Genomic DNA, 24,842 nt, shown 5'->3' with positions numbered 1-24,842 from the left:
CATGCGCCGGGCTGCTAGCCTGCCTCCTTCCGTCCTTCTGTTCGCCGGCACAGTCCACTCACCAGCAGCCCCCCTCCTTGCGTCCTCAGCCTCACCCCGCTTCGGGATGCCCCCGCCCGTCCAGGCTCCCGAGCCCGGAAGTGGATATTGCTGCTCAGCGGAGAGGACGAGGGGGAGGGAGAAGTGCTTCCGGGGAAACGGGCCCCGGGTTGGTGTTTGTAAACTTGCCTCGGTCCCGGCAGGGGCAGCGGTGGCCACGGGGTTGGCACGGCGTGCTGGGGCCTGGAGGAGGCGCCGCGCGGCGGGAAAGACAGCGGGAGGCCGCGCCTGGCAGGTAGGCGCAGGCTCGGAGAGCGCACCGTAGGCCGGGCAGACGCCAGCGCCTCAGCAGCTCGCAGGCCGTGGGGCGCAGCGCGGGAAGGGGGAGGGGAAGGGAGGAGGGGCGCGTGGCGCAGGGAGAGTGCTTGTCGGGCACGCAGGGGGCCGCGCACGCGTACCGCCCCCCGCCCGCCGGTCCGGCCGCCAGGCAGAGGGGGGCTTGCTCGGAGGGGACGCGGGCGCGAGCACGCACCTCGCGCGCTCCTCGGCGCTCTCCGGCTCTCTCCGCCGTCTTCGTGCGGCTAATGCTGCGGCTGCTGGCTGGCTGGCTGGCCTGCTCGGGGGAGTGAGGGAACGGCGCAGCGCTGGGTTACGTCTGCCCTCCTTTCACCTCCGCAGCGAGTTTGCGTACCTTCGGGCGGATACGGGGAACGCACACCTGTGGGCCGGCCGGGGCACGCACTGCCTTTCCGGTTTCTGCCTGCCACCCGAGCGCCTAGCGATAGCCGCTGAGCTTTTCTCCGCTCCGGTCGGGCCGCCTTAATAGAGTGTGAGCTTGTCGGGCCGGCCCACTCGGCACAAAAGCCCCGAAGGGCCTCCGCCCCCTTTTTCCATTCCTCCATACTTTTGCTCTTGTTGGCTGCCCTACTGTGCCCAGGAGATCAGTGTCTTCTCTTAAGCTAGAAAAAAAACTGCTTGACTAATGGCTTCTCTCTGAGGTTCACAGTGTCCAGCAAAAAAAACAAAAAGGGCGGGGAGTCCACTCCAGGTTGTATGACTTGAGAATGTTGCACCTAACAGCTCATCTCCCTTTCTGGTTTTAGGTTTCTCAAACACACCGTGAACTTCATCGAGAGAATTCATTTGGAAAACCAAACTGGCAGACTCTATTTCTTCAAACAGTAGTCAGGAACCTGGCAGAATCCAGGGATTCTTGGACCATCTATCATCATCCTTTGGCGGAAACTACATTCTATCTGAAGACAAAGGCTGTTCAATATGGCAGCAGAACTGAAGGGACACAAAGAAGTGGTTACAGTGATTTGGTGACAGTTCTTCAAACAACAGTGTCTTAAGGAAAGGTGGATCAAGAAATTCTTGAACTTTTGGGTTGCATTAAGTGAGAAGTCAGCATGGCTCAGGTAAAAAGCTCTAGAATCCTCCTCCTTCAAGATCACTGGGAGGCGTTTGCAGTTTCACTGTTGAATGCTGCCTTAGTCAACATATTGAACAACCCAGTGAGCCAAGCTCTGTACTGATCACCAGGGGGAGATCTAGAGGAAGGAAAGGAGACTGGCCACAGCCCCTGCCTTCAGGGAGCTTCCAGTTAAATGAAGGAGGTAGGCTATACTGCATTACAGGCACTGATGGGACATTTGCAAAGCAACACGTACTCAGTATACACTTAGTATACAGTAAGTGCTGAGGGGCATGAGGGGGTGAACAATCTCATGAATGCTTTGTTTTTTTCAACAGGAATTTATTGAGTTCCTGTTACATGCAAGGCATTGTGTTGGGGATATAAAGATGAATAAGATTGTTCCTGTCCCCAGCAAGCTTCCAGGCTAGTTGGGCTAGGATGAGGGGAGATGGAGAGACAGTCTATCTTTATAACACCTTTTGTAAGAGCTGGCTGGTAGTAGAGACTCAGTGAATCTGTTCATTGCAAGAACGTGCAAGAGTAGAGGTATGTGCACTGCAGAGAAGAGAATGATACCTCTGCCTGGACGGAAAAAGATGAAGCTTGAAGAGTGCATAGGATTTTGCTAGATACACAAGTAGAGCAAGGCCTTCAGGCAGGAGAAGTGCATGGGCAGAGACACAGAGGCATGGGAAAATGTGAGGAGGTTAGGAGTGCTGCAGGTAATTCACTAGTTAGGAGGAAAGGATTCAAGTGGGGGAGTGCTCAGGAAATAAGATAGATGGCGATAGGGAAGTCAGGGATTGGTACCTGGAGAAGTAAGCAGAGTACTACCCAAGGGCCTTTTATGGATTGCTAAGGAATTAGATAATTCTTCTGTAGGGAGTGGGAACACTGAAGAATGTTAAGCAGCAGGGTGACATCAGATCAATTTATTTACAAAGTAATTGTCATTGTGGGGATACAGGATGTATTTGAAAGACAGGATGACCTGAAGGGTTATTATAGTTGTCTGGGTAGAAAAGCTATATACAGGCATCCCCAGAGCTGCTCCCAGCTTTCTTCCAGGGGCCCTCCCCTGCTGGTCTCACCAGGATGGCAGTCTGACTACAGTATAATTGGCCTTCTTCCAGCTGCATGTGTTGGTTCCTCCTTTCCATGCAGAGTACGGGCCCTTCAGTCTCTTCTTCCCTTGTCTATCTACAACACTCTTTACAGCATCGTGTTCACTCTTATTCTGAGAAAACTGCCTTTCATTAATCACTAACTTTGCACTGGGCTGAGCATTTAATTCTCATTAACCCTGTGAGGATAGATACTGTAATAAACACTTTGCATTCAAGGAGACGAGGCATAAAGAGATGGAGTGATTTGCTCAAGATTATACAGTGCAAACAGCAGGACTTACTTTTTTACCTCCAGACCTTTCAGTCCAAAGTCCTTAAAGGGGAGAGAAGGTGTCCCAGGATATACTGATTATCTAAAAGGAATCTCTTTATAAATTACTTGTGGAAATTTACTGGTCAACTATTTCTTTAAAAGTGTTTATTCAGTAAGAAAATTATATTCTCTAGTCCTAGCTAAACAAAGTCAGTTTGAAGAATGCAACCATGAAAAAAGAGCTTAAAATTTTTGCTTAAGTCCCCTTGCTGAAGTTGTTTTTAAAATAAACATGCAGCAGGGAATGTGAAAAATATGGATATGCACACATATAAGTAGTATAGATCAAGAGAAACTGTTCAATTCCAAAATCCTTCCAAGTGGTTTAATTTTTATATCTTGCTATAATTGACAACACTTAGGGAATTTAAGATCTACAAGGCAAAATGACCTACTTTTACTGATAAACATTTATGGGACCTGATAGAATATGTATTTGGCACCAATGAAGTCTGCCAGTCAGAGTGAGCTCTGTGAATCTGAGTGGCATGGAGAAAGAAAGCAGGAGGGTCTCCTAGAAATCTCCTATTTCTGGGGGTCAGCAGGCCAGACCCTCATGCACACTCAGAAGGTCTAGAAATACTTCAGAGTAACATGTAGACCCACACACAGTCTGACTGTACCTAGCCTAGTGCTAATGACCAAAGTATCAGTAATACTTGATTATTCATTTGATCTATATTCAAATGCTGACGGTAACAAAATAAATAACTCAGCCCTGATGAGATGAGTTAGGGAGGACTCTTGAAGGAAGCTGGGTTTCACGGTAAGGGATACTCCCTAAAGAGAAGCAGTGTAGCTGGGTGTAAAAGATGGTTGTGTAGAGGAAGGCAGCCTATTTTTGCCCTGCCTTGCCAGGTGACCTGACACCTCATCTTCTTTCAACTTAGGCAAGTCTCCTGGCTTGTGAAGGCCTAGCAGGTGTGAGTTTGGTTCCTACTGCAGCCAGCAAGAAGATGATGCTGAGCCAGATCGCCAGCAAACAGGCCGAGAATGGAGAGCGGGCAGGTAGCCCAGATGTGCTGAGGTGCTCAAGTCAGGTACAGCGCTTGAGTCTGTTGGGGCACCTGCGGGTCGGGTGGCCCGAGCTCTCTGCTAGGAGATGCCATGCTTTGATTCCTCAATGCTCCTGTTTAAGGGAAAGGGACCCCAGCCAGGGAATGAGCACATGTGAGTGTTTTAGAGAGCCAATGAAGGTCTTTTCTGTGCCTGCAGCCCCTTAACACCAGAGTACAGGGAGAGGAAGTAAATAAGTGCTTTCTCTAATCCTTTGGGGCAGGTGGTTTACTCCAATTCATAAATTGTCTGAAAGCAGTATTTGGTCTCCTATCTTGTGTTCTGAGATGGACTGTGAGTTTAGATTTGATTTGTATTCAAAGGGGCACCGAAAAGACAGCGATAAGTCCCGGAGCCGCAAAGATGATGACAGCTTGGCTGAGGCCTCTCACTCAAAAAAGACTGTTAAAAAGGCAGGTAATGGGGTAATCCCTGAATTAGTCCAGTTGAGCAGTGGGGTCATCACCTTTTTTCTTCCCTCTATGGCTCAACCTGGAGCTTTTCCAAGATACCTTGTTCCCTCATAGCCAGTGAGTTTGTCACTCTGATTGCATCTAGAGACCACTTTGGTAGTTGATCTCTGCCTTCACTGAAACATTTGTGGTAAAAAGGGGGTCAAGGGAGCATTAGATCCTGTGGCAGAGGGGCAGGCAGACTTCCCCTTGGATTACGTACAGAGTGGTGGCTTTGACAGGGTACACAGCTTACCCACCCCACCTCCTTTCTCAGAGGGTCCCTTAACTCTTAAGGGAGTAGGAGACAACAGCATCAGGTTGCTCTGTCCCAATTGGGAATAGGCCCAGAGTAGAATGGGTCCAGAGGGATAGCCTTATGACATGTCTGATTGTTGCCCCCAGGTGGTGGTAGTGGAACAAAATGGTTCTTTTCAAGTAAAGAGTCCCAAAAATTTTATTTGTGAACACTGCTTTGGAGCCTTTAGGAGCAGTTACCACCTCAAGAGACACATCCTTATTCATACAGGTAAGCCTCTTGCTCATATTCAAAGGGAACGAATAGGCTATGATTTGTATTGTGCATGTGTATAGCTCTAATTGGGTTTATTGTGAAGTATTAAAAATAAAGGAAGAAAGTAAGTGAATGAATTAGAGAGATTGCATAGCTCTGTAGTGTCACTGAGACCAGCTTTGGGGACCCTTCCCCTTAGGTGCCTGCACACTGCTAAAAATTAGAGGTTTCTGGGAAAATACCTAGAAGAAAGTCCCTGCCATCCATGCCTCCTGACTTTAACTTCTCTGTCCACCTGGGCCAGGTGAAAAGCCATTTGAGTGTGACATATGTGATATGCGCTTCATCCAGAAGTACCACTTGGAGCGTCACAAGCGAGTGCACAGTGGTGAAAAGCCCTACCAGTGTGAACGGTGTCATCAGGTAAGTTTATATGTCATCCATCCAGCCCCATACACATACTTTTCCTTCCCTAAGAACCAGGGTCAGCTCCCACTCCCTGCCTGACCAGGGGCTAGCATTCCTGGCCATAATAGAGTTAATACTTCACCTCACAGTGAGGTATATCTGGCCTTAAATGCAGCTGGTTATGGAGAGGTGCCATTACAATAATTATAATAATAGTAATAGCATTTCTCAAGTACTTAGTGGGTACCAGGCACTGTGAGAACATACTGGACATAGATTATTTTATTTAATTCTCACATTACTTCCATAAGGTAGCAGTGCTGTCCTCATTACTGAGATAGAGAGAGGTTAAGTTTCCCAAGAACACAGCAGATCAAAGGTAGAGTCAGAATTCGGTGAACTTCAGAGCTGGTGCACTTTGGAGGAAGAGATACAATCTCTGCCCTGGGGTCAGTATCTGATCTGATGAGAATGTAAGAGCCAGCACCAAAGCAAAACAAGAACAAGAGATGAGAAATGATAACAGCTGACACTTCCTGGAAGCTTTGCTTCATGCTCTTCCATAGAATCTGCAAAACGCTAGAATTAAACCTCCACAAGCCAGAGACTTTGTCCCTCTGGTTCTCCACTCCTTTTTCAGCCTCAAGAACTGTACCTGCCTTGAGATAGATCCTCAATAAATATTTGTTGAATGAAGCAGCCATTTTGTGCGTAGGTGCTTTAGCCCCGCTTCACAGATGAACGTACAGACTCAGGGCTGTTAGATAGCTTGGCCAAGGCCGTACAGCCACTGAGTGGGAGAGCCAGGGTTCAGACTTGGGAGCTCTCATGCTTAACCACTACGTTTATGCCATCTGTAGCCCTGCCGAGGGGACGTGTACTTCCTGTGTGGGGAAGACAGAGCTAGCCAACAGGTAGCTGAGTCTCTTCTCTCAGGCACTTAACCCTCCCTTTCTTCTCAGTGTTTTTCTCGGACAGATCGATTACTCAGACACAAACGGATGTGCCAAGGGTGCCAGTCCAAGACTTCCGACGGGCAGTTTTCTCTATAGGTGCAAGGGGCCCTGGGTGGTGGGAGTGATCAGAAGAATCTACCGAAGAGCACACCTCTGGTCTGATGGTCCCACCGCCGCCCTGTCTGTACCTGTCCCCCTCCTGGAGGAGTGGACCCGGGAGACCCGAAGAGTGCATCAGGGGACAGAAGCCCCAGAGCCTCAGCTCTGTAAATAATCTGAGACTATGAGTATCTCGGGGAAGTTCCTGCAGCATTCCTGGGTAGGGAAGCTAGTTCCTCGACCTTGGCTGAGGTCACAGGTGGGGGACTCAAGGTACAGGACCAAGACTAAAGTGTGGCTCCCACAACCTTGGACTCCAGCTGGCAGCTGAAACAGAAAAGATTGGGGAGAGGCATTTGTTTGTTGGTTGGTTCTGTTCTTGTTTTTGTTTATACAAAAAGCAATTTCTACAGGTGCACTGTGGATACAGGTAATATGGAGGCATAGAGTCATGGTCAAAGCAGGGACTGTGGCTGGTCCAACCATCCCCCAAAATTGAGTTTTTAGTTGCAGTTGATCCTCAGTGCTCCACAGCCCTGCACCTCATCTCTTGTTTGAAGGAGAATAGGATCAAGGATGGCAGCTGAGGTTACTTGGGCCTCCTTATGCACCATAGGGACAAAAGGAAAAACAGTGGGAGGAACAGACAAGGGCTGGATCCAAAAAGAGTGGACAGGCACCTAAAATTTCCTCCAGGGAAGAGCAAGAGTTATGCCCATGGGTGTTGTAGTGGTCCATGCCACACTGGTACCTTATGGGGTCAGCTCACATGCTTTTTGGGGGAAATGGGTGAGAATGGCCCATGAAGCCCTTTCTTTCTGTCTTTGGGCATCTGATCTTGGAGGTAGCTGTGGCTACCTTGCTGGCATTGATTCCTAAGCCCCACAAAGGTGTTGAGCAGGGAGTTATGAATGTTAAAGTGGGTTTGCTCTTCTTGTGTCATCTTAGGAACAACCCAAGTCTAGTCCCAAGCTGAGTAACAACTATTCAAGAAACAAAGGAATTTGGTATCCCCTGACATGACTGTTGAGCAGTGTGAGCTGTTCTCCCTGCCCAAGTCCTATCACTATATTCGAGGAGAGGAGTTCGGGGTCTGGCCTTTAGTCCCAAAGAACAAGATCTTGGCTTCCTTCTTGATGGCCATCCCTACCCAATAAAGAATTGTGGGGTGTGTCAGGATGGCTGTGGAGAAAGGTCTGAGGAAGAAACCTGTTGCAGGGTTTGTTCTTGACCATATTCTTTGCTCCTCTGCTCGAACAGCACCACCCTATCCACCCCCCAAAAAAGTAATCAGGTGTGTGTGTGTGTGTGTATGTGTGTAAAAGTAACCAGGTGTGTGTAAAAGTAACCAGGGGTGTGTGTAAAAGTAACTGTGTGTGTGTGTGTGTGTGTGTGTGTGTGTGAGAGAGAGAGAGAGAGAGAGAGAGATACATCATTGAGCCAAACCCTTCTCTGGCCCCCAGCTTGGGAGGAGGAGCATAAAACAGCCTCTCCCACCTTCCCCAAACCTGAAGGGTGCTTGAGTTCCAGCGGGAGCCAAAGAACTCAACTTAGGGGATTGGAGGGGATTTTTTTAGATTCATTTATCTGGCTGGTGATTAGGGTGTTTCTAACCCAAGCCAAAGCTTGTGAACATGAATTTTCTAAAGTGAAATACAAACCCTCTTCCTGCTCTGGGAGATTGTAGGGTTTAGTTGTCCTGCACTGTGGCCTGCGCTGACCTGTGGCAGGGGAGGTAATCATGGAGTAATCATGGAGACTTGGTGAACCTGACCAAGTTGTCAGTGGGGAGCTGAGAATGGCAACCTCTAGGAAATGTGATTTTGTTTTCCAAAATGTAAGGAATAGCTGCGGCAAACTCCTGGCTCTTACCTATTCTGAAAGAGTTGGAGAGGAGGGGTTGTCAGGGAAAAAGAAGGGCATAACACCCTTTAGATTTCCCTTGATGGCATCTGAGATCCTTTCAGGGATGCATGGGGGAATATGTGCCCCCTGTGCTCATCTAGCTTTATGCTGGCACTCCCGTTTGCTGTGGTCCAGAACCTAGGTCTCAGTCCCTGTCTCTGCCCTCTTGTTCCCTGCAAGCAGAGCATCTCTGTGTATGTGAGGCAGCCCCCTTCCTATTAGAGGGTTCTGCTGGGTCTGAACTTTGTCACTCACCTCTGGGGATATATTCTGGGAAGGAGGATACATTTAGAAAACTCTGCCCTCCCAAGAGCACTTTGGAAATTGGAGGCCTTGCTCTCTGCCACTTGCAGCTAATCTGTGTGGTGTTGGGTGGGTTGGGAATATGTGTAGAGAGAATCACATGAGTGATCACACCCATAGGTGTACGAACGTGTGTTTAGGTCAGCATCTGCCCTGGCACCCCACAGGCCTCAGCTTCCTTCCTGGGGGAGTGGGCGGGAGAGAGGGAACTTTGGAACAGACGTGCAAAGAGCCATACCAGAACCAGCCCTGCCACGAACTGGGTGTAGATGGGGGGAATACAGAATCAGGTGGTTAGTTCAGTTATCCAGGTGCTGATGTTGTGGGGCCACGGATGTGTGAGGAAAGAGGAGCAAAGAGGTGAAAGGAGTGATTTTGCCCCCAGAGGGCCCAGGAGCCCCACTTAGACCCCAGGGAAACCAGACTAAGACCGCTGCAGAGGCTCCTGGGCCCAATGCCCCACTCCTTCACTGGGGTGGGGTCTAGCACTGGAATGATGCCTCAGGTGTGTTTGGAGTAAGGGGAAAGGGAGATGGGGCAGGCTCTCAAGAGACCTGGACGTGGAATTCGGGGACCTGGGAAGAGGAGCACCAGTTCCTGGGTGGGCTGCTCTACCAGGCCCTACCAGTCCTGCCCTTCCCAGCACCCCAAGACTTTTCCGTCCATGCCCCAACCACCTCTTATCATCCCTTAGCTGCTGATTGTGCCCCATGACTTGACCTTGGAGGGTTAAATGAGGCGTGGAGCCCCACCACAACTTAACCCTTTTCCCAGATGCTCTTCGCCTCTGCTCTGGCTCTGGGACTTTTATCTTAATTCTTCTGACCCTCTCCACCTCTTTTTTTTTTTTTAATATACTTATTTTGCTATTGGGAGAGGGGACTGTAAAATGAGCAAGATCACTTTTAAATGGTAGTTTTTATAAGATGTTATAAACTTGTATCTTTTTAACATTAAAGTGCAGTGTATGTTCCTTTGTGATATATTTAGGATATTTAAATAAAAAGAAAATGGGGCTTTTCTACACACCATTTCCTCTTTGGGAAGAAAATCCTTTGGGGAAGCTTTTTCACTGGGGCCAAAGTGTTTTTCTATTTCCCCCCAAATATAACCACCCCACAACTTCCAGCACATTATAAACAACCATTTTGAAATTCCCTCTCTTGGCAGAGGAGCAAAAAGTAGAAGTAAAAACAGTACCATTTCTGAATAAAAGAAAAAAAAACATGCACAGCAGGACAGAATGAGGTTAGAGACCAGCAAATGCAGGGTTCCTCAAAGTGCAGTCTCTAGTTCTTCATCAGCATTACCTGAGAACTCACTAGCCCACGCAGCCCAGCTGCTTCCCAGGCAGCTGTGTACCAGCTCTCCTGCACACTCTCCCTTGAGAACCTCTCCCTGCCCTTGGGTAGCATGAGAAGGAATAAACGTGAACTTGCCTGAGCCCAGGCTCCAACAGCCTGCTTTGGCCATGGAGAAAAGCAATAGGACAGCCATGCTCCGAGGTGAGCCATGCTCCTTTATTGTATATGAGGGTGGGTAACCCCCACTCTTGAGGTAGGGGATGCAAGATTGTAGCAGTAGGCGACCCTCTTGGGTGTCACTCTGAGAATCAAGTAGGTGGTGACATAAGCAGTGGATTAGTACCTTACCAGGCTGCTGCCCAATAGGCCCCACCCCACCCCCAAATTCCCACCATCCTCCCAGAGAAGAGCCCCCTGGGATGAATGTCCCCCTCCTTTAGAGAAGGGGACTGTCTGCCTCTTGAAAGCGGGGGTTGACGGTGGTTGTGATGGCACTTTTGTAGAGAGGATTGCTGTCCTGGGGAAAGAGAGTGGTGGAAAAGATGAGGAAAAGTCCCTGGCCTCATTCCTCTTCTTTATCTAATGCTAAGAGGCTGACCTAGAACTTGAGCAGGACCCTGGGGGCTGATGGACATTAGCAGAAGGGTGGGGCAGAGGAGGCACAGAGCAAGGTGAGGTGAGCAGGGTCTGGGTGGGAAGTGTCGGGGCTGAGGGTGCGGTGGGGAAGCCAGAGCAGAGGCCCCAACCAGGAAATGCAGATGAAACCCAGCTGGGGGGAGGAGGGGGGGGACACGCAGTCTCCTCACCTGCTTCCAGTTGAGCTGCTGCTGCTCCTTCTCAAAGCGCCAGTATTCTCGGCGGTCATAGATTTCCACGGTGAGCCTATAAGCCAGGACCAGCCCCAGTCCTACTGCCACAATGCCCCCCACGCAGCCTAGTACAATCGCCTGGGTGTGGTCTCTTCTCTCTGTGGGGAAGAAACAACACAGACTTCTGGGGGCTGGGACATAGGGATTGATAGAATTGCCCACAACGTGCCCAGCCCCATCCAGCACCCCAGCCCTGCCTGTCATTAAAGACAAAAGGAACCCAGCAGAGTCCACGTTTATCCTGAGTGCCTTAGCCTTGTCCACTTGGTCCATCACCTCTACTTTTGTGGTGGATTCACTATTCTGCTTCAACCCTAGCCTGGTTTCCCGTTACCTTTTCCTCCCTAACCCCAGGGTTCTGAGGCCCAACCCGTTGGACTTCCCAGGGCTCCACTTGGCATGTCCACAACATCCCTGCCCACTTACTCTCTGGGGGTCTCACTCTCAGCAGGACACTGCCTCCAGCTTCATCCTCCACCAGGAAGAAGAACAGCTGGTTGTCCAGGGTTCTCGCTTTGCACCAGCCATCGTCCAGGATAGGGGCCAAAGTGAGGGTCACGTTGGCGTGGGCACAAGCCATGCTGCAGTTGGTGGCCAGGGGACCGGTCCCAAAGGCCCCACATTCGGCACAGTCCCTGTCCAGTGGATGCCAAGGGGTTACCAGCTGGGCAGTTGTCACCCATGCCGCTTGCAGGAAAGAGCAGACAGGTGGTAGTGGCTCAGCCCCGCTGTGCCCAACTCCCAAGACGGAGACAAGGCCTTACCTGTGCGCCTCACATGATGTCTTGCAGTCTGGGCATTGATCGCATAGCACACCGTAGTAGCCATCAAAGCACTGGCAGCGGTTGCACCTGCAGTTTCCATGCCCACTGCAGAGCCCTCCTTCGGGGCTGACACAGCTGTCCGTGTCCTCACTGCACTCACATGCTCTGCCTGTGCGGTTGGCGTGACAGTGACACACTCCACACTGGCAACGGCCAAAACCTGGGACAGAGCCATGCACAGGGTGGCAACCAAACTCCCCACACACAGTGGACATCACATGCCACCGCAGGCTCCCTAGAGCTGGCTTGTTCCTGTGCTCTGATTTCCTCTCATGTGTCCAGACACATCCTCCAACCCTTACAACAGAATATTTGGTACTTGCTCTTAGTGCCATGAAGTACTCAGTGCTTAAGTGTCTTTGGGAGAGCCACTCTGACCCCACTCATCTCCCCAAAGTCTCTAGGTACCTCCACAGAGGATGCCCTTGTGTCGCTCACAGCTGGCATCATCGCACTCGCACAGACGCCCAGAGCTCTGTCCACTGCAGCTGCAGCGTCCACACTGGCACCATCCCTTCCCGCTGCACAGAGGCCCTGTCCCATTGGGGCCCCGGCAGCCCGATTCCAGATCCGGAGAGGACAGCTCAGCCTCAGAGCACTCACAGAGTCGACCCAGGCGGCCAGGGGCACAGCTGGGAGGGAAGAGTGGGTCTGAGAGTTTGACCATCCCTTGACCTTTCTGTCCCAGGATCCTCTGAACCCAAGATCTCTAAAGTCAGAGAGAGACGAGTGGCTACCAAATGGGGCACTGGAGTTTAGTGGAGAACCAAGGAGTAGAAGAAGAGTGGAAGGCATACTGGTGGAGGGGAGGGCCTTGGCAGATCTGGAAGCTTCAGGAGATGAAAATCAGGGTGGAGTCTTGGGTTGTCTAGGAAGAAGACCCTGGAAATGGCAGTGGGATGATGGAAGGCAGAGGAGGAATATAGGGACTGGTCATCAGTGGGGAGCCACATGGCAGAAAGCAAACAGGAGGCCCTCACCTGCACACCCCGCATTGTAGGTGCCCCTGGCCGTCACTGCAGTGGGGAGCCCAGGGCTGGGTGTCACTGCAGTTACAGTCACACAGCATGTGCAGCTCCACAGTCAGCTCCTCTGAGAAGCCAAGAGCTCGGAACTTCAGAATGTGGGGCTCTGAGAGGCACTTGGTAGCTTGAAGAGTAACTGAAAAATTCACCTGAGGATAGGCCGAAATCAGACTAAGGATCATACAAACACATGCACACCCCAAACCCACTAGTATCCAGAACTCTGTTCCTCAGCAAATTCAGGGACAGGGTCATGATAACTCCCATCTCCTAGAAACACCCAAGGCAGCTGCTCATTAAACCCCTACAGAAAGGCTGGATGGGGGACTACCCATGCTTTCACATTGTCCTCCATGCCTAGCCCCACTCCCACCCCATCTTTTCCTGCCTCCTTCAGTTTCTCCCTCCCACCCCCTACTTCCTTCCTTTGGCCTCTCTTGGCTGGCTCTCACCATCTGGTTGATTCGGACATGGTTGCACTGGCCCCGATCCGCAGCCTCACCCTCCCTCTTCCCAGAATCCCCACACTGAGATTCGTAGGAGATGTGGATCCCAGGAGGGAGTGGAGAGTGTTCCAGAGTGACAGTGGATGACAGGTTCTGTGGGAAGAGATAGTGACCATGGGAAGGCAGGACTTCAACCCCACCTCATGCCCTTTCTCCAACCATTCCAAATTCTGCCAGACCCCTGCCCTCAGCCCACCTTGGGGCTCCTTCTATTGTACCCAGGTGACATTTCTGGAAGAAGCCCCTGTGAGCATAAGGGACCCAGAGGCCTCTACCACAGCATCTCAATGCAGCCACAGGGAGGGCCTGCTGCAGGCCGGGGCACACCAGTTGCCATAAACACACAGTAGCTGTTTTTCAAACCCAAAATCAGGACATATAACCTGTGTGCATATGTCTAAAGGGCAGATTCTTTAAATTGAGTTTGTCCTGGGAAATTTGATACTCTCAAATTGTCTTGCCATGGGTTTAGGACACGGTCCCTGTCATCAAGAAGCCTACCATCTAGTTACAGAAATAAGACCTAAACCCAAGAAATACTTAAGAACTTTTATGATTCCTTCTATCCATAAAATCCTACAGTTCCTGTGAAGAGTATCTGAATTATTTATAAGCTTAGTGAAAGCAGGCTCCAGATGTCATATTCTGTATGTATAGACTAACAGTGGAACAAATGCCAGCCCTTCTGTCTGTTATCAGTGTGACCTTAGGCAAGTCCCTTAGCCTCCTTGTGTCTGTATCCCCATCTATAAAATAGGGATCAGAGTAGTCAGCAAACAGGAGTTTTAGTGGGGTTAAGTGAGACAGCAAACAGTATGTGCACTTAGGACAGAGTTTGGCATGAAATAAAAGCTCAGTGAACATTATTTTCCTTCCTTGCCAAGAGCAGGGCTTCATGCTCTGCACAAATCAGACACTTAAGATTTATGAATATAAAACTGAGTGAATGAATGAACTGTTAATGACAGTATGCGCAGACTGTAGGGAGGAGCTGTAGAGTGTTATTCCAAAAACTGATCATTCCCTCTTAGCCCTGCCACCCCACCTGAGGAACCCTTCCTGTCTCTGCCACTGCCCATCCCGCCATTCCCCCCACCTGGCCCCTTACGTCATATGCATCCATGATGAGCTGAACCACATTGCTGGAGTTCTCACTCAGCTCCCCCACTACAGACTTAGGAATCAGCTTACTCAGCTCCTGAGTTAAGAGGAGTTGAGGAAAACGGTGGGTCAAAACTCTAGGGAAATGGGCTTCCAGGGGTCTGGAAGGAGGGCACATTGTGGGAGGAGAATGGGTCTTTGAGGGAACTGATAAAGGCTCGGGGTGGGAGGATCTCACAGTCAAACAGCTCTCACCTGGTATACAGGCAGTGTGGCCCTGGTGACAGCAAAGATGGGCTGGATGTTTGCAGCAGAGAGGGCCTGAGCTACCTGGCCCACAGAGGGGTAGTCCTGGGGCGGGGAATGGGGACAAGGTGAGCATCACAGGTCCCCCCACAATAGGCCAAGTGCCCTCAAGCCCAGGAAATCCAGGAACCAGGGTTCCATCAGCTGGAGGAGCTTTAGAGTCTTGGCAAGGAGGAGGGAGGGGCTAGGGAACAGGGTGACACAGCTTTCTGTCTGAGCACATAGACAGGAAGAACTTCTGGAGAAGGCAACAGGGAGGTCACTGGCAAGAATAATCAGGCTGGAAGGAATGATCATGGGAGTAAGGGAAGTGTGGTTCAGCTGGGAGGGGCGGGGTGCAGGTGGAACTCACAAACTCTGGGCTGCGACTGTAGATGCCATTTTCGTCCAAGTGGCAGTGCCCATCGCTGGGCATGAAAATGCCACCCAACTTCCCATCCCCAGCTGTGTGGAATGTGTCATCTGAAGTGAACACCAGCAACCTGGACACATTTCTCCAGCCAATCTTCTCCTGGGGTGGGGTTGGGGTAGGCTGTTCAACTGGGCATGGCCCTTGAGCCACCCCAGCCAGCATTAAGAGCCAAGGATTTGGTCTTCAGACTCAGAACCCCTCCCCGGCCTCCTCACCTGACAGAGTGCAGCCTGCAGAATGGCATCAAAGCCACCTTCGGGCGAATCCAGGTTGCCTGACACATTCTGGCGCCCCACCTCCTGTTCAAAGGCCTTAGCATCCTCGGTCAGGGACAGCACATGGTGAAAGCTGAAGGGTGGCTGGCAGCGCTCCAGCCGGGTGGGGCAGGGGTGGCGAAGCTTGGCAGGCACTGTGCTCACGAAGGGCAGCACCGTTTTGTCAACAAAGGAGCCAAAGCCTGGGATTGGTGGAGGCATGAAAGCTGTGCCAGAAGTCTCTGGGCAGCAGCATGGAGGGAGCAGCTATTGCTAAGGACTCAGAAGGGAGGAGAAGTGGGGGAGGAGGGGTATGGTAATAGTTCATAGAAGAGGTCATGGGATTGGGTGCTCCTGGAGGGCAGAGACCCAGTACCTGGCAGGGGCCAATAAATGGGTGAGACCCCCAGCTGAGGGGTGGAGGGGATGGAGGAATGAAGAGGACACGATGGGAGTCAGGCAGGGGTTTCCTGAAGGCTGAGGCAGAAGGTGAAGGTGTAAGGTATACAGTAAAGGAGTGTATATTGACCAGGGATGAGATGAGCCCAGAATGCACAGCTAGGGGACACACAGGGTTGAGACAGAGGCATCAGAGCAGTATCAGAATTGGTAAGTCCAGGGCACTGTCTGACCCTGTGAGATGTCTGAACAGTCTCTCTGGACTCTGGGCCTCAGTTCCCCCTACTGTAAGATGAGTGGTGTTACTGGACAGTCTAAAGTCCTCTCCAGCTCTGACCTAGAAGATGCATTGTCTTTGGGAAGGGAGGTCAAGAACTTGCTGCCTGGTCAGGTCTGTTAAAGACTGGGAGGGGTAGGCGGAGCCCTTGAGTGTCCAGGACGTTGGCACAGGCTACAGCAGAGGCTGAAATTAGAGGCAGAGGGCTGGCAGGATGCAGGCAGTGCTCACCGATACGCACGAAATGGGTGACCTCCTGCAGCCGCACCAGCAGGGCCTGCCCGAGCTGGCGCACGTGCTCCAGGTCATCCTTCATAGAGTAGCTCAGATCCATAAGGTAGTACAGGTCCACAGGGTATCCCTCGGCACGGAGAAACCGGACCAGGAGCTGCTGGGGCTCCCCTGGTTATGGGGGGCGGCGGGAGGGCGTCAGCGGCGTGTGTCCGAATCCCAGCCTAGATCTCTCGCGGCCTGCTGCCCCCTAACTCACCCGGCCGCAGTGTGAGCCGGACACGCTGCGGTGCCAGCTGGGTGGCTGCCTCGCCGTGGGCGCCCTGGCTGAGGAGCTTGTCCTGCAGCACCTCCAGCCGGCCGCGGGGCTCCTCCAACTCTCCTGGAGGGCAGCCCCGAGCCAGCAGCTCCTCTCGCCGGGCGCAGCGCTGCGCCTCCGCCTTCCCAGACGCGGTGAAGTTCTGAGACAAAAGGGGAGGCGCATTGGAACCTTAGACCCCTGCCCCCCAAGACCTCCAGCCCTGCTTCAAGACCTCTTCAATCCTGACCACTTCTACCTGAGTCCCTCTGATTCCCTCGCCTAGCCTCCGCTCCCTCAACAGCACTCTCGAAGGTGTCCTTTCTAACTTGTCGGAGCCCACTTCCGCTAGCACTCCCACTTCCGCTAGCACTCCCTCCTCCCCTTATCTGGACTCCCCCTGTCCCCGGTCACCCACCCTGCCCCTGCCCCTAGGGCCACAGACTTCTTATTGAGATCTCAGGGACCTCACTACCAAACAAAATGCCTCATTTGGCTTCCTGGTCCAACCTCCCCTGTGTGCTCAAGCCAAAATGGGAAAGACATCCCGCTAAGACCCAGGCTAAGTTCTTGAAAAGGGGAAGGAGAGGGACCAGAGGGGAGATCCCCTCCCCCACAACGTGTCTGGTGCCCCAGGACTGGCTGGGAAACAGCAGGGGAAGGAAATGGTTAGAGTGGCTTCTCAACTGGCCAAGGTGCCAGTCTCTAGTCTGGAGGTTGGAGGAGGCAGACACATACCCTGTCCCAGCAGCCCCAGCTTGTCACCTTTACTCTCTGCTGACTCTGAGACTCCCCTTCCTGCCCTCCCAGATTCACTGTGTGCCTTTCTCCTAGCCGCTCAGCCTCTGTTGCTCTGCCTCCTCCTGAGTTTGGCCTATCTCTAGACTCACCTAACTCTCCATCTTTCTGTGAGAGAGGCAGTTCTGCCCCCACCCCTAGCTCAGGCACCCCCCCAGGCTCTGCCATCCTCTGAGCCCTGTCTCTTCAAGGCATAAACAAAGAACAGCCTTGTTTGAGCAGCCTGGGAGAGGCTCAGACATCCTGCTCAAGTTTATCCCCTAAAGCCCACAGGCTACCAAACCCTTCCCTTTCAGCCTCCCAGTCACAGGCTGCTACATACCTTGGAGTTAACCAGTCACATACTTTCTGCTAGGGACTAACCCCCAGCGTGGTGGCATTTGGAGATGGAGCCTTTGGGAAGAATTTCAGGTTGGTAGATGAGGTCAGGAGGGTTGAACCCTCAGAGATGGGTTAGTGCCCTTGTAAGAAGAGACACTGGAGAGCTTGTCTGCAGCCCTTCTGCAAGTCAGGAAGAGAGCTCTCACCAGAGACCCAATCACCTGGCCCCTTGATCTTGAACTCCCAGCCTCCAGAACTGTGAGAAATGAATTCCTGTTGCTTAAGCCACCAAGTCTATATGTATTGTTGTGGCAACCCAAGCTGACAAATATACTTTCTCACACGTGTACACGCAACAAGTCCCTCTACCTACACACAAGCATGAGTTTCAGCAAGAAAATACTTCCTCCAAATTTATGGTCACAAGTCTTCTCCATACATACACAAATACACAGATACAGACATAAACATATAAATACACACATACAAGCAACCACAAGCAGGAGTCCTATGTACACAAACTTAGTCACACACAGGACTATGGAGTGCACCCAGAAAATCACACATGTGCCCAAATAGTCACACACATATATCCAAGCTTCACATACACGTACACATGGGTCAAAGGCCACTGGCCTATTTTTACCAGTTGCTTGCACCATGCACAACTTGGGTGTGAGAGGATGCACTTCTGGCAGGAGGGGGCTGGTTGGCAGGACCCGGGCAGGGATACATCAGGATCCACCCATTCTGCAACCTCCCCTAGGGATGAGATCTTGGCGTCCAACTCACTCTCACTTCTGCTCAGGGCCAGTAGGAAAAGAAGCCCCACTGACAAAGCCACCATGGCCTGTAATAGGAAAAAAGGGGGGATGCGTAGGTCCTTAGGGAGGGCCACCAAACTCAGTCCTCTCAGCTTATCCTGTGGTTGTTATTCTCAAAATTCTATCCCAACTCTTTACCTCCCTTCATAGTTTCATTTCCCCTGTGGATTCAGTAGTTCCTTCAAAATGGTGGGAAGGGGCAGGTACCAGGCCAGGGTAGAGGCCTACGAGAAGACCCATCCCTCCTGTGTGCAGACTTCAAGAGGCCAGGGTGGGCAAAATGGCCTAAGCAGGAATCCGGAGGCACTAAGGTCTACACTGGGTTCTACTCACCAAGATTCCAAGCCACAGTGGAAATAGAGCCATACAGGAAACAGACCAGGTTCTGGTCCTGCTTCACTCACTAGCTGTGTGGCAAGTCAGACTTTCTCTCTGGGCCTTAGTTTCCACATCTTTAAAGTCAGGAAATTGAATAAATAATCTGACAGTTCTTGCAGCTTTCTTAATCTTAGATTCTAAATAAGGGAAGAAACTCAAGGGGTCAGGAAAGACGGTTGGAGCTGATTAGGAGTATATGAAAGAGGGAAGGGTAGCTATACTTGACTGACATGATAGCAGGAAGAATAAAGATTAGACCGTAAGAAGAGCTTTCTAAAGGTCTGGGATAACAGAGAACAGAAGGCCAGGCTTGGCAAAATTTTCTCTTTCCTGTACTTTGTACAAAGGGATATACATTGGAGAAAGAGCCTGAAGGCAAGGTAGTTCCTGGAATAACTTCTAGGGAGGCCTGCAAATTTCTTATTTTTTAAAACTTCTTAATTAAACATTAGAATAGTTAATCCATTACAATGGATTTTTTTCAAAAATCAGAACATTAAATCCCAATGGCCTTTTTTGCAGAAATGGAAAAGCTGATCCTAAAATTCATATGAAATTGCATGGGACCCTGAACAAACAGAACAATCTTGAAAAAGAATGAAGTTGGAGAACTCATGCTTCTCATTTTCAAAACTTACTACAAAGCTTCCAGAATGAAGGCAGTGTGGTATTGGCATAAGGATAGGCATATAGATGTATGGACTAGAACTGAAAGTCCAGAAGTAAATCCATCTCTTTTGGTTTGGATTTTTGACAAGGGTGCCAAACCATTCAATAGGAGAGACTAGTCTTCAACAAATGGTGCTGGGATGACTGGATATCCACATGTAAAGAAAGGAAGTTAGACTGCTTCCTCACGAAATATACAAAAATTAAATGAAAATAGATAAAAGACCTAAATATAAGTGCTTGAACTATATACTCTTAGAAAAGATATAGCAGTAAATCCTCATGATCTTGGACTTGACAATGGATTCTTAGGTATGGCATCAAGAAGTACAAGCAACAATAGAAAAAATAGTGAATTGTGCTTAATAAAAATTTAAAACTTTGTACATCAAAGGACACTATCAATAGAGTGAAAAGACAGACCACAGGAGAAAATATTTGCAAATCATATATCTGGTAAGCATTCAGAATATATAAAGATCTCTTAAATCAATGACAGAAAGACAACCCAATATTTAAATGGGCAAGGATTTAAATAGACATTTCTTTGAAGAAGTTAGACAAATAGCCAACAAGCACATAAAAAGATATTCAATACCACTAGTCATCAGGGAAATGCAAATCAAATACCACAATGAGATACCGCTTTACACCATGAGAATGTCTATAATAAAAAATAAAAAAGGAAGAAAAGGAAAATAAGTGCTGATGTGGGTATGGAGAAAATGGAACCCTCATACACTGCTAGTAGGAATGTGACAATGATACGACCACTGTGGAAAACAGTTCGGTGATTCCTCAATGAGTTAGAATTCCTCTATGACTTGGCAGCTTTACTTCTAGGTATATCCCTAAAAGAATTGAAAAGAGGTGTTCAAGCCAAAACTGTATATAGATGTTCATAGCAGTACTATTCACAGTAACTAAAAGGTAGAAACAATTCAAATGTCCACCGATCAATGAATGGGCACGCAAAATGTGGTATACCCACACAATGAAATACAGTCTGGACATAAAAAGGAATGAAGTACTGACACACAATCACATCGACAAACCTGGAAAACATCATGCTAAGTGAATAAAACTAGTCACAAAAGGCCACATGTTGTATGATTCCATTTATGTGAAATAGCCAGGCTGGACAGATCCAAAGACAAAAAGCAGATCAGTGGTTGCCAGGGGTTGGAGAAGAGAAATGACTGCTGGACAGGCAGTTTCCCTGGGGGTAAAGAAAAAGTTAGAGAACTAGATAATGGTTATGGCTGCACAACACTCTGAATGTACTTAATGCTATTGAATTGTGTTCTTAAAATGGCTAAAATGATACATTTTACGTGCATTTTACCACAATACAAAAATATTAAAAAGTTAAAATAAGACCTGAATAATCCCCCACTCCTACTCCCCAACCCCTGGTTTACACACCTACTTCAAATGAATAAACCACCATTTGTTGTTATCTTGTTGCTTATAATCTTTCTAGAGATTGTTTTGTGTATACACAAACTAATATGAATATATTCACACTTCAAATAGTAGAATAAAATCTACCATCACAATTCTAGAATATAGGCAGTTTTGTGCCTTAATTTTTTTCCTTTTAACTACTTTTCATGGATATCCTGCTGCCCAGGAAAAGAGCTTGTGCACTTTCACAGCCATATAGATTTCCAGTGCATGCATGTATCATATTGTAGTTAGTCTCTTACAGTGGGAATTTAAATGGCTTCCAATTGTTCACTATTATAAATAATGCTGCAATGAAAATTCATGTATTTATCATTTCACATGTGTGCAAGCACATCTGTAGGGTAAATCCCTGGAAGAGGATTTGTAGGGTCAATAAATAGGTACCATTTGTAATATTGGTGACTGTTAATGGCATAACCTCCTTAGGGATTGTGCCAGCTTCTATCCCCATCAGTGGTGTGTAAGTAAGGCCAGCCAAATCCTTGTCATGAAGCATCTGCATACTGCTCAGTCTGGGCTAGACTCAGATCCACGAGCTGTGCAAAGGAGTGTGGGGAAAGGGTGGGGTGTCAAGTTGTTGACCGCCCCCATCCTGCTCCCCACCACCTGTGACCTCAGGTGTACATGTATATGGGTCACAGAGCCTCCACCTTCCTGTAAGAGGATGGCCCTGGCCTCAGCCTCAGTGTAACCTCAGCCCTGTGTGCTCTGCACATCTGTGGTCAGGGTGGCTGGAGCTGAAGCAGCATGAAGCCCAGTTTTGACTCATCTCTTGCAAGTGCGGCCCCAGGCCACACTGGTTCCAGGATAGAACAAACCCAGAGATCTCAAGCCTCACTCATTTCCTCTATGGGGACCTTGGGACTCCCTGGACAGCCCTTCCTTTTTCCAATTCTCCTGCCTTCTCACCTCCTTGGGGATACATGACCTGCCACCTGCTTCTCTTAATCTCTCTCTCTCTCTCCCCTTCCTATTCAAAAATCTGATTACATCTCCTTACTGCTTCCCTCTTCTCCACTTCTTCATAGTTCTTTTACTTCCTTTTACCCTCTGATCCTAACCATAGAATGGCAGGCTTTTCTACTTCAACCCCCTCTTTTTACAAAAGGAAACCTGAATCCCAGAGGAGTAAGTGACTTGCCCGAAGTCACATAGAGAACAAGAGGCAGAACAGGGATTGAGACAGGCCAGCCTCTTGGCTTGTTTGCTGCTTTCCTTCCCTGAAACCCAAGCACCATCATCATAGACAGTGTGCCATCTTCCCACTAGCACAAGTGGTCTCTACCTCATCCCTGTTCTCTTTCCTTGGGGGTCTTCAGTCTTCCCTTCTCTCCCTCCATGGTTGTCCACCTTCCTGGACTCAATTCTAACTGTAATACACACCCTATTGCCCCCTCAGCCCCTAAGAAACAAAGCTGCAGACCCAACCCGTTCAGATTTCCCAAATCAAGCAGAACTCTTGCTGCCCTCTGAGTCACGAGGGGACAGAACTGAGCCACTGGGCCACAGTCTTGCAGGAGTGTGGGATCTGTGGCCAAGGTGCTCAATGGGAGAAGGCCTGAGCAGAGCTCTAGCCACTAGGCAGCAGGGATGGCAACTGGGAGTAATATTGGGAGAACCCTACCTTGACACAATCCTTGGCACATGGCAGGCACTCAAATGATGGCACTCATACCCCCCACCTCCTTTCCCTCTCTCCAGCCCCACTCTTGGGAAACTGATCCAAAAGAGAGGTGGTGGGAGGAGGGCTTGTGAAGCTGGCGGAGGGAAAAGGGATGGGGGATCTTAGGCATGCAGAAAGGAGTTCAGAGCCTCTCTCAAGTCTCAGCTGAACCCTGGGTGTCTTCAGGTTGGGGCCCTCTTCCCAGGAGGTTGGGACCAGGTGGAGCCTGGGCTGGTAATGAGAGGAGGCAGGAGGGCTGGTGCCCTGATACTCACAGGTGCGTGCAAAGCAGCCCTTCCTCCGGAGGCAGCGGCAGCCTTTGTGTACTGATCTGGGAGGCTGCGGAGGAGGAAGTGACACGCCCCAGGGTGGGGGAAGGTTTTGGGGGTAGTGGGGGTGACCGATCTAGGAGAAGGTGGAGCAGATAGGGGTGGAACTGGGCCAAGGGGGTTGATGATAGAGGGATCTGGAAGAAAGAAGCAGAGGTCACCTGTTGAGCACCGAGCATGTGCTGGGTGGATCATGATGTGGTAATTAATCCTCACAACAGCTTCACGACATGCCCCCAGACCCCTACTTTTACAGATGTAGAGACTTAGAGGTAAGAATTAAAGAACTTTGCCCAAGGTCACACAAGTAGCAACTAGCTTGTCTGGGATGTAAATCTAGATCTGCCTGCCTCCAGTATTGATGATCTTACCACTTCCTCACATAGGAACATAATAGGAAGGAAGAATATGGAAGTCATTTAAGTACTGTAGAGGGGGAAATTAGTGAGTGACGTTCATTTTGAAAAGCCAATGTGCACTGTATCACAGTAAATGCTTAATTTCGTGGGCTCTGGAGCCAAACTTCTGGAGCCCAAATCCCAGGTCCATCACTTACTGGTGGCAGGATCTCAGGTAAGCTGCCTTCTCATGGGTGGAGTGGAACTCAAAGGATTGCTGTGAGAATTAAATGCGATGTCACATCAATTGCTTAGAAGAGAACAAACTATGGACTTGATAAGAGAATCAGTGCATGAGAAGCAATGGAGGTGAGAGGTGGAGAGGCTTTGAGAAATTCAAGGTCAAGACAGCTGAAGTGGGAAAGAGAGCCACAGGGCCAGGCTCAGAACGAGAGTGGGCCAAAGAGCCAAGATAGTGGTGGGGCCTGGGAAAGGGGTGGAGGTGAACCGGAAGAGGCAGAATGTAGAAAAGGTAGCTGGAGCTGGCACAGAGCACAGAAGGCGGCAAGGAGAAGGGCTGGTGGAAAATATTCTCCCCTGGCCTGCGCACACTTGACCACGGAAAGCTTTGAGAGGAACTGGACATGGTCTGTGTCCATAGGTCTCTCCTTTACCACAAGGGGCCCTGCTGGTGGGCAAGGACCGGCTGGAGCCAGAGCGCCTAGCAAAATGCCAGTCTCACCGGGGCACTCTGGCATGGAAGAGCAGCGCAGCAGCGTAGCCTGAGCAGGGGCTCCTTCTCTGGGTGGACTTCTTCAGCCTACCCCTCCCCCAAAGCCAGGGGTTACCGTGGCAACAACCCCTCCCTCCCTACAAGCCCTATGGTTTCCGCTGGAGCTTCTTTCACTTTCTTCTTCTGCTTTTCCCCTCCTCTCTCCCCTCCTACACCCACATCCTCAACCTCTCTCCCACACTCAGGTCATTGGTGAAGAAAGCCAGGCACAGGTAGGCAGTGCAATCCCAGGGAAGAAGGCGGGCCCCGGGCGCGGGGTGAGGAAAAGTCAGAGCCAGAGGAAGACCGTCCACGGACACAGTGGTAGACGCCAAAAGCAGTGGGGCTGCGGTTGGGGGTGTTGCAGGGTAAGGCATGTACTGGCAATGAGAGCATTAGGACTGAAAGGAGACAGTGGGGTAATGGAGGGTGAATGGAGGTCATAGAGGGTGGGAGAATTCATGGAGGGTTTGGTATAAAACAGAAACACTGTAACCAGTGCAAGCTGTGGTTCTCTTCTCTTGGGGCTAGGGACCCTCATGAGATCCAAATGAAACTTCACTGAACCCCTCCCCAGAGAAAGGTAGATACGCACATAAACATCGCTGGCGTTGGGGACAGCTTAAAGACCTCCAAAGGCCCATCCACACCTTCCCAGAGGTCTACAAGGTCCAATCTAAGACCCTACACTTAGTGGCTATGGGAGGCCAACACTCAGGGTGAGCCCCTGTGGACTCCCTCCCCACCCCCCACCCCCCCATCCAGATGCATTTCATCCTACTGCCTCGGTTCCCCTAAATCAGCTGCAAACTCCAGGAGGTTAGTCGCTCACCTCCTCACCAAGTCCATCTCTAGGTCAGCTGGCCATTTCCCCTTCCACCT

At 50.1% G+C, this 24,842-nt stretch overlaps 3 protein-coding genes across 10 annotated transcripts in view; 1 reads left to right on the top strand and 2 right to left on the bottom strand.

Moving 5' to 3' along the window:
- CSAD (cysteine sulfinic acid decarboxylase) overlaps positions 1–941 on the bottom strand; it is a 28,529-nt gene extending 27,588 nt beyond the window's left edge. For 2 of the 5 annotated variants that reach the window (XM_073213477.1, XM_017673593.3), the window contains exon 1: positions 229–361. Coding sequence is in view for 1 of the 5 variants with exons in the window: in XM_073213479.1 (XP_073069580.1) it covers positions 229–327; positions 572–652; positions 756–941 (366 nt within the window). In the remaining 4 variants the exon portion in view is untranslated. Of the gene's footprint in view, positions 1–228; positions 362–571; positions 653–755 lie in introns of those variants that run through there. The other 3 variants (XM_073213479.1, XM_073213482.1, XM_073213481.1) reach the window with 3 other exon arrangements.
- A 378-nt stretch (positions 942–1,319) lies between these two features.
- On the top strand, positions 1,320–9,623 carry ZNF740 (zinc finger protein 740). Of its 2 annotated transcripts, none has more exons than XM_017673647.3 (6): positions 1,320–1,460; positions 3,790–3,939; positions 4,279–4,368; positions 4,813–4,936; positions 5,226–5,344; positions 6,292–9,623. In XM_017673647.3, exons 1-6 carry the CDS (start codon positions 1,452–1,454, stop codon positions 6,379–6,381), a joined length of 582 nt encoding a protein of 193 aa, XP_017529136.1. In that variant the 5' UTR covers positions 1,320–1,451; the 3' UTR covers positions 6,382–9,623. The 2 variants fall into 2 exon arrangements, with proteins under 2 accessions (XP_017529136.1, XP_017529143.1); XM_017673654.3 differs by lacking the exon at positions 1,320–1,460 and adding an exon at positions 1,490–1,658.
- ITGB7 (integrin subunit beta 7) lies at positions 9,545–24,677 on the bottom strand. 3 transcript variants are annotated; one of them, XM_073213475.1, is made up of 15 exons: positions 22,797–24,677; positions 18,164–18,367; positions 16,360–16,561; positions 16,101–16,271; positions 15,155–15,396; positions 14,880–15,038; positions 14,477–14,572; positions 14,229–14,318; positions 13,067–13,213; positions 12,570–12,763; positions 11,998–12,221; positions 11,530–11,749; positions 11,192–11,400; positions 10,703–10,863; positions 9,545–10,197 (listed from the first exon to the last, which is right to left on the bottom strand). In XM_073213475.1, exons 1-15 carry the CDS (start codon positions 23,043–23,045, stop codon positions 9,868–9,870), a joined length of 2,898 nt encoding a protein of 965 aa, XP_073069576.1. In that variant the 5' UTR covers positions 23,046–24,677; the 3' UTR covers positions 9,545–9,867. The 3 variants fall into 3 exon arrangements, with proteins under 3 accessions (XP_073069576.1, XP_073069577.1, XP_017529023.1); XM_017673534.3 differs by lacking the exon at positions 9,545–10,197 and adding an exon at positions 10,204–10,413 and having other exon boundaries at positions 22,797–24,671; XM_073213476.1 differs by lacking the exons at positions 18,164–18,367; positions 22,797–24,677 and adding an exon at positions 16,658–16,755.
- Between the last annotated feature and the right edge of the window lie 165 nt (positions 24,678–24,842).

The sequence above is a fragment of the Manis javanica genome, chromosome 10, assembly GCF_040802235.1.
Source record: "Manis javanica isolate MJ-LG chromosome 10, MJ_LKY, whole genome shotgun sequence".
Classification (NCBI taxonomy): domain Eukaryota; kingdom Metazoa; phylum Chordata; class Mammalia; order Pholidota; family Manidae; genus Manis; species Manis javanica.
The sequence above is the reverse complement of the archived record's forward strand: the minus strand, read 5'-3'. Positions and strand labels throughout refer to the sequence as shown.